This window comes from Mixophyes fleayi, chromosome 1 (assembly GCF_038048845.1).
Source record: "Mixophyes fleayi isolate aMixFle1 chromosome 1, aMixFle1.hap1, whole genome shotgun sequence".
NCBI classification, from domain to species: domain Eukaryota; kingdom Metazoa; phylum Chordata; class Amphibia; order Anura; family Limnodynastidae; genus Mixophyes; species Mixophyes fleayi.
In genome coordinates this window covers 306,562,007-306,576,674 of record NC_134402.1, presented here as the reverse complement: position 1 = coordinate 306,576,674, position 14,668 = coordinate 306,562,007, and the positions used below count along the sequence as shown (strand labels likewise).

At 41.4% G+C, this 14,668-nt stretch overlaps 1 protein-coding gene across 4 annotated transcripts in view; it reads left to right on the top strand.

The window, feature by feature from the left end:
* Nucleotides 1-645: 645 nt before the first annotated feature.
* The window catches only part of RNF31 (ring finger protein 31), a 34,479-nt gene continuing 20,456 nt past the window's right edge, over nt 646-14,668 (top strand). Inside the window, exons 1-10 of one of the 4 annotated variants that reach the window (XM_075211162.1) lie at nt 646-716; nt 4,703-4,889; nt 5,119-5,262; nt 5,621-5,776; nt 5,858-5,917; nt 6,044-6,092; nt 6,557-6,728; nt 6,828-7,443; nt 7,535-7,732; nt 13,713-13,964. In XM_075211162.1, coding sequence (XP_075067263.1) covers nt 4,734-4,889; nt 5,119-5,262; nt 5,621-5,776; nt 5,858-5,917; nt 6,044-6,092; nt 6,557-6,728; nt 6,828-7,443; nt 7,535-7,732; nt 13,713-13,964 — 1,803 coding nt within the window. In that variant the 5' untranslated portion in view covers nt 646-716; nt 4,703-4,733. Of the gene's footprint in view, nt 717-747; nt 985-2,269; nt 2,289-4,702; nt 4,890-5,118; nt 5,263-5,620; nt 5,777-5,857; nt 5,918-6,043; nt 6,093-6,556; nt 6,729-6,827; nt 7,444-7,534; nt 7,733-13,712; nt 13,965-14,668 lie in introns of those variants that run through there. The other 3 variants (XM_075211164.1, XM_075211163.1, XM_075211165.1) reach the window with 3 other exon arrangements.

The window sequence follows — 14,668 nt, the reverse complement described above, 5'->3', positions numbered from 1 at the left end:
CTGCTATTTAATAAATATTTACTTATAAAACCAGGGACAAATCTTTAAAACCTGGGACTGTCCCTGAAAATTAGGAACAGTTGACAACTATGTAAATACAGTGCCCTCTTTTTATACCACCACCCTTTATAATGCCACACCTAGATATACTTTCCAGACAAAAGTACATAAATTAATAAAATATATATATAAATTCCATTATATATGTCGCTCTCTTTATAATGGCCGCCCCCACGTTATAATGCCAGTTTTTACCTGTGTTTTTAGCTGGCGGTATAAAGAACAAGCACTATACAATTGTATTCTTTTACAAACACCTTAATCTGGTTATTTGTTTAAAAATTCCTATGTCTATGCAAGTAAATGTAAACAAAGTAACAAATAGCATGTTGTAATGGTCTTATTGCCAACAGTGTACTTAAGGGCAGCAACTATGGGTATGACTTTCACAGATAGTCTCCCTGCAGTTTGTTCTGAATAACATCTTAACCAGAGCTGTGCTGAAGTTCAAGGAAAGTTAGGACTATAGAAGTCCTCATTAGAGCAGATATGAAAATAGTGGTAGTACCAAATATGTCTGATATTCACCATGTCTCAGAGAACATTTCTGGGTGCATTTCACCTCCGCACTCCGGGTGTCGCTATGTCTCAGCTGCAGAGTCAAAGTGTCACTTCTTGGGAAAGAGGAAGTCAGAGAAACAGAAAGCACAAAACAAGTAAGTGGGGCGGATTGTTAGTGGTTACACAATAGAATATATCTAAGGGGTCGTCAGTGGACACAATGGTAGCTGTGGGTAAATAGGAGAAGTACAAGGACCCGGAAGCCGCAATGAGGGGCTCTGCAGTATGAAGCAGCCTCTGCTCTTCCAGCTGCTGTAGAACTACACGTCCCTGCATGGCCTGTCAGCCGGCTTGTTAAGGGACGAGTCATAACAACAACCTGCTGTACATCACAAGACAGCATTTAGACCATTCTATAACGAGGTGCCGCATTCTGTAAAAGGAATACTAACAAGATAAAACTTAAAAGATATATATATATATATATAAAGCTTTGTGATAGTATTTATCTTTAAGCTAGTTTGTACAAAAGTCCCATAGTGTAGAAGTAATATGCAAGTACCCCCTCACCCTGCATGTCTCTAGGTATTGCATATACACACACTGTTCATCCAGAGCTTCTTACAGGGTCCTTAAAGGGCTCTCCCTGAAGGTGCTCATACAGAAACTGGTAGCAACTTTCTGGAGATTGCCAGCAGTGACGCACTTTGTATATCTTAGGGTGAGGGAGGGGAAGGACAAGAAAGGAAAAGCAAAATAGGGTAGGGGGGAGGTAAGAATAAGGGGATATGACAGTAATATGGTTAAAGGTAGAGAAGGATAGAATGGAGGGATAAAAATTGAGAAGAGAGCGTCAGTGCTTTATTTGCTCATTATAGCTATTGATACATGTAGGAAAGACATCCAATCCCGGATCATTGAGTAATTTCATTGTGATTGAATTCCTTATCATCATCAACATTTATTTATATAGCGCCAGCAAATTCCGTAGCGCTTTACAATTGGGAACAAGCATTAATAAGACAATACTGGGTAATACATACAGAGAGGAACCCTGCTCGCAAGCTTACAAATTCCTCCATCTCTTTTATTAATAAGCTAGCTCATCTTTGAACCCCCTCACACTCTTCTATGTCTTTCTTATACACAGTTGCCTTAAAGTGCATCCCATATTCTAGAAATGATTTAACGATTGATTTATACAATAGCAAAATTACATGTGCTTTTATATGAACAGTTTTGGGCATCCCAGGATATTTTTAGCTCTTGGAGCGACTGCCTGACACCTCCGTGCTGCTATAGACTTATTATCTACTCCTATATCTAAGTTCTTTTCCATTTAGGATCTCTTCAGTTGTATCTAATTTAATATGTAGGTAGCACAATTATTACTATGGCCTAAATGCTTTGCCTTACAGCTTTCTATTTCATCTGAGATTTCTCTGCCAATTTTTTTCTGTAGTGACTTAATGTCGTACTTGCCTACTCTCCTGGAATGTCTGGGAGGCTCACAAATTTCGTTAAATCCTCCTGGACTCTCAGAAGAGCAGGCATTCGGATTCCAGATGGAAGCTGGGATTAATGACGCCATTTGTGTTATTATGCCCAGCCCCCACAGTACAATACAGCCATTCATGAGAAGGTACAGGGCAGGTGACAGGATGGCATTGTCACTCCCCCTCCCACACTAACCACCTGATCTCCCTGAAGGGAAACAAGAATAGTTGGTAAGTTTGCTCAATGTCCTCTATGTTAATAACCTCACACAACTTTGTGTCATCTGCAAATATGGACAGTTTACTTCCTAGATCTTCATCAAGATCATTATAGAAACAATGTAAAGGATTGTAACCAGTAATTATCCCTGAAGCACCAATCTAATAACTTTATCTGAATATGTTCCATTTATATATCTGTTTTCTGTTGTCGGACAGTTATCTACCCATGTAGCTATTTTACCCCTTGTTCCGGTGCTTTATATTATGTACCAATCTGTTAGGTGGAACTGTAACAAATGCTTTCACCCCACCATAAATTCATTACATTAACTGCATTGCCAAGATACAGTTAACAACATATTCCTCACAAGTTAACCCGTGCATGATACTCATGCATTCTAGTCAAATCAAGCTACTTAAGGTGTTAAAAAGGTTCTTGTCATGCATTTGGGCCATAGCCCAGGCCTCAACCACTCCCCACTGTCACCCCCGGTAACCACCAACCACTCCCAACTGTCACTTCTCCTTCAAGAAATATATATATATATTTTAAATCTTTATAAACACTTTTAACAATTAACAAATTAAAAACATCTTAGTATACCAAATTTCAGCCCTTTCTGAATTTTTTTTCCCACACACACTAAGAATTTAGTACGTAAGTGTATAACTCTGCTCAGCAGGTGGCGCTGCAGCTTGGTTTTATTTTTTCCACACAGACAGACAGACTAACACACGCCACTAGACATTTATATATTAGATACTAAATGATCAGGTTGGTTTGGCATGTCTGGCCCCTTAAAAAAAAAAAAAAAAGTTGAAACACTGTTATTAGTTTATCCTGAGTATATTTCTATTTTCTGTATATCTTATATCTTAGAATTACTTCAAATATTTTTCCCACCACTAGTTTTTATTTTTCTAACTGTTAAATATTGGGACCGCATCTGTTTTCAGCTGGTCTTATTGTACTGATCCCTTATGCAGCCCGTAAGTATAGTCTGGAATATCCTTTACTGTTTTTATAGTGTCTTCATATTAGGCAACGCTTTACAGAGAGTGTTTAGTCATTCACTGATCAGTCTCAGCCCTAATGGATGCTTCCAGTCTAGATTCTCTACCACATGAACATTAAGCTTACTTTCATCATAAGCCCATTAATGTTTTGGACTGTGGGAGGAAACTGGAAGACCCGGAGGACAAATATGTGAAGAACATACAAACTCCACATAGACAGTGCCTTGGTTGAAATAAAAAACATGGTCCTAGTCTAGTGGGATGAGACAGAAATGCTAACCACTGTGCCACTGTGTTGACCTTCAACACATGTTGGTGGATACCATCTGGACTAATGCTTTTATCTTAATCTTGTTTAGTTATAAATATAAAGTACCTCCTCATATATTAGACCACTAATGCATAAGGATGTGTAAGGGATATTGCAGCCGATTTTATTGGCTAAGTGGTTCGTCTCAAAGTCCCAGCTGAAAACTGGGGCTGTATAACACTTTGGCTTGAGGTGTGAGTAGAAGGACCTATCGGAAGCCTCAATTACTGTGACATCATGAAGATTGCGGCTTCTGGTTCATCATATTACTCGCGCACCCTCTGCAGCCATTTATAAGTGGTGAACAGAAATAACTCACACGGTCATCTTGGTGAGCAGATTTACATAATAACCTCTCTGTACCTTCTACTTTTACCAACACTATGCACTCTTTCACTTTTTAACTTTTGAAACTTTTTTATTTAGCCACATCTGTTCTTTTTATTTCTAGAGCTTTATACGGTATATATCAGGACAATATTTCTCAAGTTAGTCCCATTTTCTGTATGTGCTCTTCTGTGAAATTACAGAAGCCAATCAGTGAACTTCAATGGCTGTCTGAGCCCTTAAGGAAATGTCAGTTTCTAAAATTCATGGTAATGTCAGAAGAATACTGTCACATCCAAAAACATGTGTCATTAAATCTAGGATTGTGCGGTAAATATTGTTTACATATAATTATGTAAAAAATAAACAAGAGCAAATCAGTTATATAAATTATACAATATAGTGTTGTCTGTTATCAAAGAAATAGATGTATCTTATGTGGAGTTTTAAAATATGGGTTGTTGTGCTTGAACTTTTTTTCTGATTCATTAATACATGATTGTGCAATTGGGGGGCAGTATGTTGACTCTATGCTTTTCTGTGGTCACAGTCTGCCTGAGAACCGCCAGCTTGCGAACGGCAGGTACATTATAGTGAATTTCATTCTCATGAATATGGTTAAACACAAAAAGTGGCTGCCACCACTGTGTGTGTATGTAGCATTAACTCTTTAGTACACATTCAGCTAATTACACTTTTATTTAATGTGTTAAATATTTAAACGGTTCTTTGTCAAGTGAAAGTAAAGCAGTAATGTTTATTTTTCCAGGGCTATTGATGTTGGTGTTATTGTCCTAGGTATGGAGAAGGATAAGCTCAGGAATGTTCTGGAATTTGCTTTAATTCACCAACCAGACACTGTCACAAGTGAGCTACTTGACACGTTGCTAGAGGTCCCTTTGAGTGACCGTTATCAGAGACTGGACCTACACACTCTGCTACCAAGGGGAGCACAGGTGAATAAACAACAAAAGAGCTGATATACAAGAATTTACTATGACCATTTGCATTATATTTTTTAATTTTATATCCGTCCGTTCCCATCCCCAAATACGACCCCGACCACACCTTTATACTTCTTTTATACTACAAACTTCCAAGGAGGGCACACATGTAAACTCTGCACTGACTTCAACAAGTATGTTAGTATTCTTATAACCTCAATCTGTTCCTTTCTAATCACAGGCACCATCTCTGCGGTCTGTAATCACAGCTCTCAATATCCTAGAGAAGTATGGAAGGAACCTTCTTTCACCTCATCGCCCTAAGTTCTGGAGAAGTGTCAAGTTTAACAATCCTGTTTTTAAAGCCACTGTGGATGCTATTGAGGTAACATGTATTTATATATCTGCTATTCTATTTAAAGGCAGTTTTCTTTCCTTGGCTTTTTATAGAGAAATATAAAGGGGTTGTACAAAAGTTGTCCCACTTTAATGAGTTCTGCTCTGTATGTATTTCAAATTGGATCCCCGTCCCCCTATACCTGAATCTGAGAGCCGACTCACTTAACATTATGGGTAATTCAAAAACAATCAAACCGGATATAAGTGCTGTGGATGTCTAGCACCTGATGTTGCTGTATTGTGCTAGATGCTAAGAGTAAGGTGAACATGTTTATGCTTTTCTGTTACCTTATTAATTAATCCTCTGAGTATTTTGTGAAGAACTGTCCCTTCTTGTCCCCTAGGGTGGGCGTCATGTGTTGACCTTATATGGCTACACACACTCTCTTCAAGATGGCCTTGGCTTTCCAGATACTGTTTCTGAACCAGACACTCCGGCTGTTGCTGCTGTAACTGCTGATGTCATCATCCTCCATCATGAGTTGAACCTTTTAATTTCGGTGAGTGCTGCATTACTGGTCGGTGATATAACTAATCCCCAAGTGCAGCCCATTGCTGACTTGTTTTCCTTTCAATCTCAGAATTGTCATCCACACCAGGAAGAAGCTACACGAGAACTGTTTGGAGCAAACCGGCAACAGGTAGGGTGCTATAAGGATGGAGATTATGTTATGACATCATAAGTGGTTTGGGTACAAGGGATGTACATTTAGTACATTCTTCTGCCTAAGAGTCCTGTGAATAATATGTTTGTTTTTTTATTTTAGCCATGCCTTGTAACAGACTCTGTTGCCATCTCCCAACCCACCCCTTCAGGTAATGAAATGACCATTCTCTCACTTACAATAAAGAAGAATTTTATTTGTCATTATCATGTCATGTTTGTCCCACTGATTCCTAATATTGTCTACTTCCTTTTAAATATTTCTTGCTGATTGCTGTTGCTCCTTTTGTAAACTACACTAGAAAAATGACTGAATCTGAATGGTTACTGTTCATAACACCACAAGTATCTGTGTATCTGTGAATGTCCCTCCTTCCTTGTTATGTGATGTATGGGACAGTAGCTGTAGCAGAAAGATGGAGTATATATCATAAATTGTGGTGTACAAAACAACATTGAATAATGTGTTCTGAAATAGTAGTAATGTAAAATTAGAACTCTCCAAACTTGTTTGCAAATTCTTGGTGTGTGTATGGAGTATTAAGGGTTGGGATTTTGTAATTATTTTCTGCTCGTGTGTGTGCACATTAACTCCTTTTTTGTTGTAACTCCTCAGAAGGCTTCTGTTCTACCTCCGATGGTTGTGGTCTCTGTGGCATGAAGAGTGTCTATGTATTGTGTTCTCTCTGTAACGACAAACTGTGTGTGGCATGTGATCAGCGAGTACACTCTCATCCCAATCGTTGTCATCACCAGCGCTCCCTATATGGCATTGCAGGTACTCACAGGTACTGGCCAATTTATTTATTTTATTTTTATTTTTTTTACTAGAAGACTGGTAAAGGAACCATTCTCCGACTAACTCGATTTTTTTTTTCCTCCTTAAGCACTAGGGAAAATGAATTTCCTTCACCCCTTTCTTCTCGCCCCCCATGGCATTGTATGACTTGTCAAACTTTAAATAGAGGAGGTTCAGTGCTGTGTGTGGGATGCGACCGTCCCCGTGGCTGTACCAACAACATGTCTAACATGTCATTAGAGGCTTCCTTGCAGAAGGACACATGGGAATGCCAGGCTTGCACTTTTCAGAACGCGTCCTCTGCTGTGTTATGCGAAGTGTGTGACCGTCCTCGGCTAGCCAGAAAACCATCCAGAGAAAGCCATGAATCCACTGCATCCTCCTTAAAAGATGGCAAGTGCAATGTGGACAACTACAAGACACCAGCCTTTCCTGGGAAAGGTAGCCTGATATCTTTGTCAGGGAAAGAGACTCACAAGCCAGTTGAGCTTGGTGTTGGTGATATCCATGACAAAACTGAGAGCGTTGAGGGAACAAACCAAAAATATTGTTCTGTCCCAAAGAAAGACAACTTAGAGTGTGCTTACATCTTTGAAACACCCAACAATGGATCGGTTGGTATACCATTGAGAAACAGCTTAGCATATAAGCTTGAACTTCTAACTGGAGACCAGGATAAAGGAGTGAAAATGACTAGATCAGAGGTAATGTGTGACAAAACAACATGGTATAATATTATTTTTGTACTTTTAAATATCGTATTGCTTACACTGACTGTTGTCATCTGAATCCCAGGTTTGGCAGTGTTCCCACTGCACCTTTAGCAACACATGCAATGGACGTGTCTGCGAGATGTGTGACCGGACAAGTGAAGGGACAATTCCTACAGGAGGGAATAAGACACAGGACATACAAAGACAGTTAAAATCCAAGGAGGAGATGAGACAGAAGCGATTGAAGGAGGATGGAGCAAAAATAGTGGCATTGATTAAGGTGGAGGAAATGTGGCATTAATTCTGGGATATTATACCATGCATGTTGCATGCTGTGTGTATTGCACACATTTGTTATTTTGTATTTATTAATTAAGCACCATCTTATGTAAACCCAATGTTGTTGCATATTATCTAGGGTAGTTGGCCATGTTTTATTTGTTTTTTATTTTTTTTAAACAGTGGTCAGGAGACTGAATTAATGTCTCCATCTGCAGTAGGGGACAAAGACAATGGATTTTGTCTTACATCTTGGAGGCAGGACACTAAAAGCATTGGCCCCTGTCCCTCCTCCTTCCTATAACTTGTGCCTCTACACCTTGGTTCTTTTTCCAGTACCTTGCATAGGAGGTGGGCACAGTGCATTATAGCCTTCCTTACATTATGCTATTTACTTTTATTCTATTTATTGTTTAATTCAATATTTTTGTACTGCTAGGTGGATAGCATTAGCTCCCCCAATCCCACTTCTGTCCCCAGTCTCAGCCATGGTCAAGTAGACCCTTGGACATTTACAGTGAGGGGGGTCATTCACTACTATGGACCCTAGCAGCATTGCCTTTCCTCCCATCTAAGTCAACACAGTCCCAGCCAAGGGACTGAATGGCGGCCATTGTCTTCTCCCCTCCCCAATTCACCTTAGAGGAGTTTTCTCATGATTGTAACACATCACAGTTTGTTCATAATCTGGTGAGAAGAAAAACGTCTGTTTCATTATGTCAACTCCCAGGGACTGTAGTAATTTGGATGCTTCATTCTCTGAATTGGCCTGGGCGAGGTTCCTAATTTAGTGTATCAACATTTTGAAGAGTACCTGCAGATTTCCAGTCGGAAGTGTACCTTGGACAGAGTGTAGAGATAGGTAACAATGTGGAAGATAACTGATAAGGCCCAAGACAATTTAACAGCTCTTCTTGAATTTGCCTGAATTTTTGTTCCTGAACATTTAGGTCAACCCAGGTGCTTCCTGTTTAGAAAGCAATCCTATTGGCCAGAATTTTTTTTCCCCCCAGACCAGGTTTTTAATGAGATTGTAGCGGAGTGGGTGGATTCAGGCAAACGCTTTTATGCCTTGCTGCATTTTGGATCCTTTTGCCCTCTTGTTCAGGGAGCTTTGCAGTGGGACTCCTCACCATCTATGGACTCTGGTTTCACAGCTATCTAGGAATGCCAGGATTTCACTTCTGAACATGGGCTCCTTAAAGGACCCCTCGGACAAGAGGTTAGATGGTCTCACAAAGAGACTATTTTGCACCTCTGGTTCAGCGCTTAGGCCATTCTACAGGGCGGAAGTGACCATTCCGCCAGGTTTGCAGCAAGATCCTTAGTTCAGTGGTGGCGAGTCATTTGGCTCAAATCCTGGTTATCGGTCAATACATCCAAAAGGTTTATGTTTAAGCTGCCTTTCTCTCACATCCCTTGGGGGACACCGGGACCTTGGGGTATAGAGTAGGGCAGGCGAATGCTGGCACTTTAACTTTCAGTTAACTAAAACTCTGGCTCCACCCTCTCTATACCCCACCTCCTGCTAGAGGCCAGTCTAGTTCAAGTGCCCGGCGAAGCGGACTATGCAGCCAGTTTTACTTTTTTTTTTCTTATTTTCTTATTTTAATGATAGCGGAGACTGTGTCTCCGAGTTCTGACAGCCGGTGGCAGGCTGAGCCGCGTAGTTGGCTGTCACTCAGACCCTCCACTGCAAAGTCATTCATTCACCTCTCCCGCGGCTGCGGCCGGCGAGAGAGTGTGAGGCAGCGATGGGAGAGGTCTGTGAACCGCACAGCATGGACGGCTGTGCGCTGGCTGCGGGGGGGGGGGGGGGAGTGGAGCGGAGGTGCCGTGTAGGTCCTCCTTGTCTGCCTGCTCCCTCTACCGATTATTTAACCCTCCATTGGAGCCAGACACAGTCGGTGGTGGCTGGGGTCTGTCCTCCTTGTACAGAGAGCATGCTGTCTGCACACACTGCGTCTGGAGGGTTGGCAGCAGGTAAGTGAAACTCTCTCTCAGCATAGTGCTGAGAGAGAGACATTAGAAATTGCAGTGGGTTCCCTGAGCTGGCTGTTTTTTCCTAAAAGCAGTCTGTTTAATTGGGAAGCAGACTTCCTAAGTCGGCAGACTCTACATCCAGGGGAATGGTCTCTCCATCCAGAGGTGTTTCAACAGTTGGTGATGAAATGGGGTCAACCGGATGTCGACATGATGGCATCTCGGTTGAATCACAAGGTTCCCCGCTACTGTTCCCGTGCGAGAGATCCCGGGGCAGTCGCGGTAGACGCTATGTCCGTTCCTTGGAAGTACCGCTTAGTGTACCTTTTTTCTCCGATAGCCATGCTTCCTCGAGTATTGCAAAAGGTGAAGAGAGAGGGTGTTCCAGTGCTTCTAGTAGCGCCGGATTGGCCGCACAGAGCTTGGTACACCGACGTGCTCTTCATGGCAGGAGGTCGGTCGTGGCGGTTGCCAATTCGCCCAGATCTTCTAACCCAGGGTCCCCTTTGTCATCAGGGTTTGCATCGTCTGGCTTTTACGGCGTGGCTGTTGAAGCCAGGATCTTAAGAGCTAAGGGATTTTCGAGGCGGGTGGTTCAGACCATGCTTCGTGCTCGAAAGCCGGCTTCAGCCAAAATATATCATCGGGTTTGGAGGACATATATTGGTTGGTGCGAAAAGAAGGGGTATCCTACATCTTCTTTTCGTCTGGCCAGGTTACTGAGGTTCTTGCAGGCAGGCTTGGAATCAGGTTTGCGTCTTAGTTCTCTTAAGGGTCAGGTGTCAGCTCTTTCAATTTTCTTTCAGAGAAAACTTGCTGTTATATACCTGATGTGCAAACTTTCGTTCAGGGTGTTCTTCATGTTCAACCTCCTTATATTCCTCCGGTTCCACCATGGGATTTGAATTTGGTGTTGAGGGCTTTACAGCATCCTCCATTTGAACCTTTGAATTCAGTAGATTTCAAATTTCTTACTTTGAAAACGTTTTTTCTTTTAGCCATTTCAACGGCACGCAGAGTTTCAGAGCTTGCGGCTTTGTCTTGTAAGCCTCCTCTGCTAGTGTTTCATGAGGATTGGGCAGTTCTTCGAACTAAGCCATCCTTCCTTCCAAAGGTTGTCTCTAAGTTTCATCTGAATCAGGATATTGTCATTCCGGCTCTAACTGATTCCTCGTCTTCTGATAACGATGACTCTATTCGTTATCTTGATGTGGTTCGTGCCTTGAGAATTTATGTTAAAAGATCACAGAAGTTTCGTAAAACTGAGGATCTTTTTATTCTTTACGATGCTCACAAAAGAGGCTGGCCAGCTTCTAAAGTGACCATTGCTAGGTGGATTACGGCTGTTATCCGCCAGGCTAACAACGGGGCTGGGGATCCTGTCCCTGATAATTTACGGGCGCATTCTACAAGATCTGTAAGTGCTTCCTGGGCGGCCCGCCATGGTGCCTCCAGTGAACAGTTGTGTAAAGCGGCCACGTGGTCTTCTGTACACACTTTCACAAAGTTTTACAGATTTGATGTGTTTGCCTCTAGGGATGCAAGTTTTGGGAGAAAGGTACTTCGGGCCGTTTCTTCTGAGCGTTCTATCCCGTGAGACAGCTTTGGGATGTCCCCAAGGTCCCGGTGTCCCCCAAGGGATGTTAGAGAAAATGGGATTTTTATACTTGCGTAAAATCCGTTTCTCTTAATCCGTTGGGGGACACCAGGCGCCCACCCTTAACGCTCTGTTTTTTCCTTCTGTTTGACATTTTGTTTGATTGTTAAAGAGAATGTTATGTGTTAAGTTTATTCTCTTTTCTTTGGTTCTCTCTCTATCTCCCTTTCTGCGGGCTTGGTTAAACATAGACTGGCCTCTAGCAGGAGGTGGGGTATAGAGGGGGTGGAGCCAGAGTTTTAGTTAACTAAAAGTTAAAGTGCCAGCATTCGCCTGCCCTACTCTATACCCCAAGATCCCGGTGTCCCCCAACGGATTAAGAGAAACGGATTTTACGTAAGTATAAAAATCCCATTTTTTCAGGTAAGACCCTCTTTGGGTTGGAGCTAAAGAAGAAAATTAAAGGTATTACGGGCAGGTAAAATTTCCTTATTCCTTAGAATAAACCCAAGATTTTTAACTTTTGCCGCAATAGCTCACTTCTCTTCTTGGGCATTAAACACACTTGAAACTGATTCCTTACACCGCAGACTGCCTTGTCAGAAGCAGTGCCACCCACAAAAGAAACTATTCTGAACTTCCAAAAGGGAGAAAATTACTTTTGACAGTTGTAGGTTCTGACTTCTGGCTAGGTCTCATGGGCGTGGAACACTCTGTGTCTGACCCCAGGGAATACCGGATCTCTTTGTTAGGGCTTCCCCCTAACTCAGTGATGGCTAACCTGTGACACTCCAGATGTTGTGAAACTACAAGCCCCAGCATACTTTGCCAGTATATAACTAGCTGATAGCTGGCAGAGCATGCTGGGACTTGTAGTTTCACAACACCTGGAGTGCCACAGGTTAGCCATCACTGCTCTTCCTCTGACAGATACTCAGAGCGCAAAGATACTTTTCATTTGACCGTGCAGTCATCTACCATGTGCTTGCTCATCAGAGGGGTATGGTGTTTATTCCAATTTCTTTATCATACCTAAGTGGGGTGTTTTCTTTCACTTTGTGTTGGATCTGAAGGTTCTCAACAAATTCCTTTGCGAAAGAACTATAGGATTACTTTGCTCTGTGATTCAGTTCCTGGCTTTCCTTGATATATGGATGCATACCTTCATATCCCCAAATTAGAGAAGCAAGAACCACCAGCACTTCCTCAACTTTGCTGTCTATAAAGCTTCCAGATTCCCATTTGACGATGGGGAGACTTTCATTCACTCCAGTGAGGCAGGTCCTGTCTACTACTGTCACTTTTCCATCTCCTTGCTGGACTAATTGTAAACTGAGTAGCTGAGAGTTGTAGGGATAAGAGGAAAGTTTGTTCTGTTTCCAGTGCCCTGCCTCCTAGAGGTGAACCTTTTAATACAACATGTCCCCTTATAGCCTTGAAGAAAGAGACACACTCTGGTTCCCATTTATTGTCGCCCTTTGAACCTCAAATGCAGTGTGTGTGTGTGTTAGTCTGTGTGTGAAAAAAAAAACACAACAAGCTGCAGCACCACCTGCTGGGCGGAGTTATACACTGACCTACTAAATTCTTAGCATTATCTAATATATAAAAGTAAAAGCCTAGCGGCGTGTGTTAGTGTGTGTGTGTGTGTGTTAGTGTGTGTGTGTGGAAAAAACTATTTTCTCAGAAAGGGCTCATCCAATTGACCTGAAATTTGGTATACTGACATTATTTGACAAAAAAATTAGAATAGTGAAATCAGTTAACTTCCATCATCCCCCCTTCCCCCCGTGGGAGGGGTAGTAAAGGCTAAATTTACGAGTTGAGGGGTCAAACTCATTTTCGTGAGGTAATTTTACCTCATGAACACACATTAAATAGGGCGCTTGCGTCGGGAAGTAACGCTCTTCCCCTGAGGAGGCCTGGACTAGGCCCAAATGCATGACAAGAACCTTTTTAAGACCTTAAGTAGCTTGATTTGACTAGAATGCATGAGTATCATGCACGGGTTAGCTTGTGTGTATATATATATATATATATATATATATATATAATGTGTGTCTGTGTATAATCACGTACAGATACAATGGAAATTATGATATGATATTGGAGGCTATAGTGAACCATAGCAACTAATAGACTTTAATCAGTTTAGTCCAAGGGAAGCAATTGGCAAAATATTGCTATAATTGATTATGAGTTTTTGAAATTTGTCACTTCAACACCCACTTTGTTTATATGCATATCTGAGATTATCTTGGAAAAGGGCCATCAAAACATGCTGTTGGATGTTGTTTTGTCATTGATGTTGAGGTTTTTGGAACATTTTTTTAGCAAAATTTATTACAGCTGCAATATGACAATGTGTTGAAATGCATGGTGATCCTTTGTGTACTTTCAGGAAGGGGAAGCATGTGGTGTTCCCCCTGAGGAGGTGTACAGTGCGATACAGTACTCTGGTACAGAGGTGCCTCTATCCTGGCTGCAGTCTGAACTACCGTATGTGTTGGAACGAGTGATTGATGCTGCGTCACAGAGAGCAGGACATGAGCTGGGTGCTTTCACAGCAGAGGAAGCTCGTAGTGCATGGGTTTCAGGTGGCGGAGATATGGAGGATGCAGTGAATTTATGTATTATACAAAGAAGGAGCAAGGTATAGTTAACAACAAAGAAATACACTACATACGATTACTAATGAAAGATTAGAAACCCGTGGGAAATATGAGCGACCAAACATTACTTTTACTTACACAGAGTCAGTAAAGTTAGAGGTTTTGTTTTTCTGTATTTTTTATTTTTAATCAAGATGATTGTTAAAAGTCACGTAAACATTTAATTTTTTTTTTTTTAATCTTGTAAGGTGACTGCTTAAAAAAAAATCTTCCATGGTTCACTTACTATGTCCTTGTAGGCTGTAGCATATGTTTGTCACTGGAAAAGATTTGTAGGTTTATAGGTTTTTGAGAGCCCAGGTTATGGAACTGCAAAACATTTGTTGGTAGTATGGTGCTTTTGTGTCAATTTTCCACCAAGACAATTTGTGGCAGTTAATGCCTTCCTCATTACTGACTATACATTTATATTGAGTGACTGAACAGACAGCACACATAGTTTTGTGACACAAGCCCTCATTCAGTTTTACCAGTGAAGGCTCATTGAAGTGATTGAGGTATATTTACTAAACTGCGGGTTTGAAATTGTTGAGATATTGCCTATAGCAGCCAATCAGATTCTAGTTGTCATTTTGTAGAATGTACTAAATAAATGACAGCTAGAATCTGGTTGCTATAGGTAACATCTCCACTTTTTCAAACCCGCAGTTTAGTAAATATACCCCTTTGAGTGAATTGTAAAGGA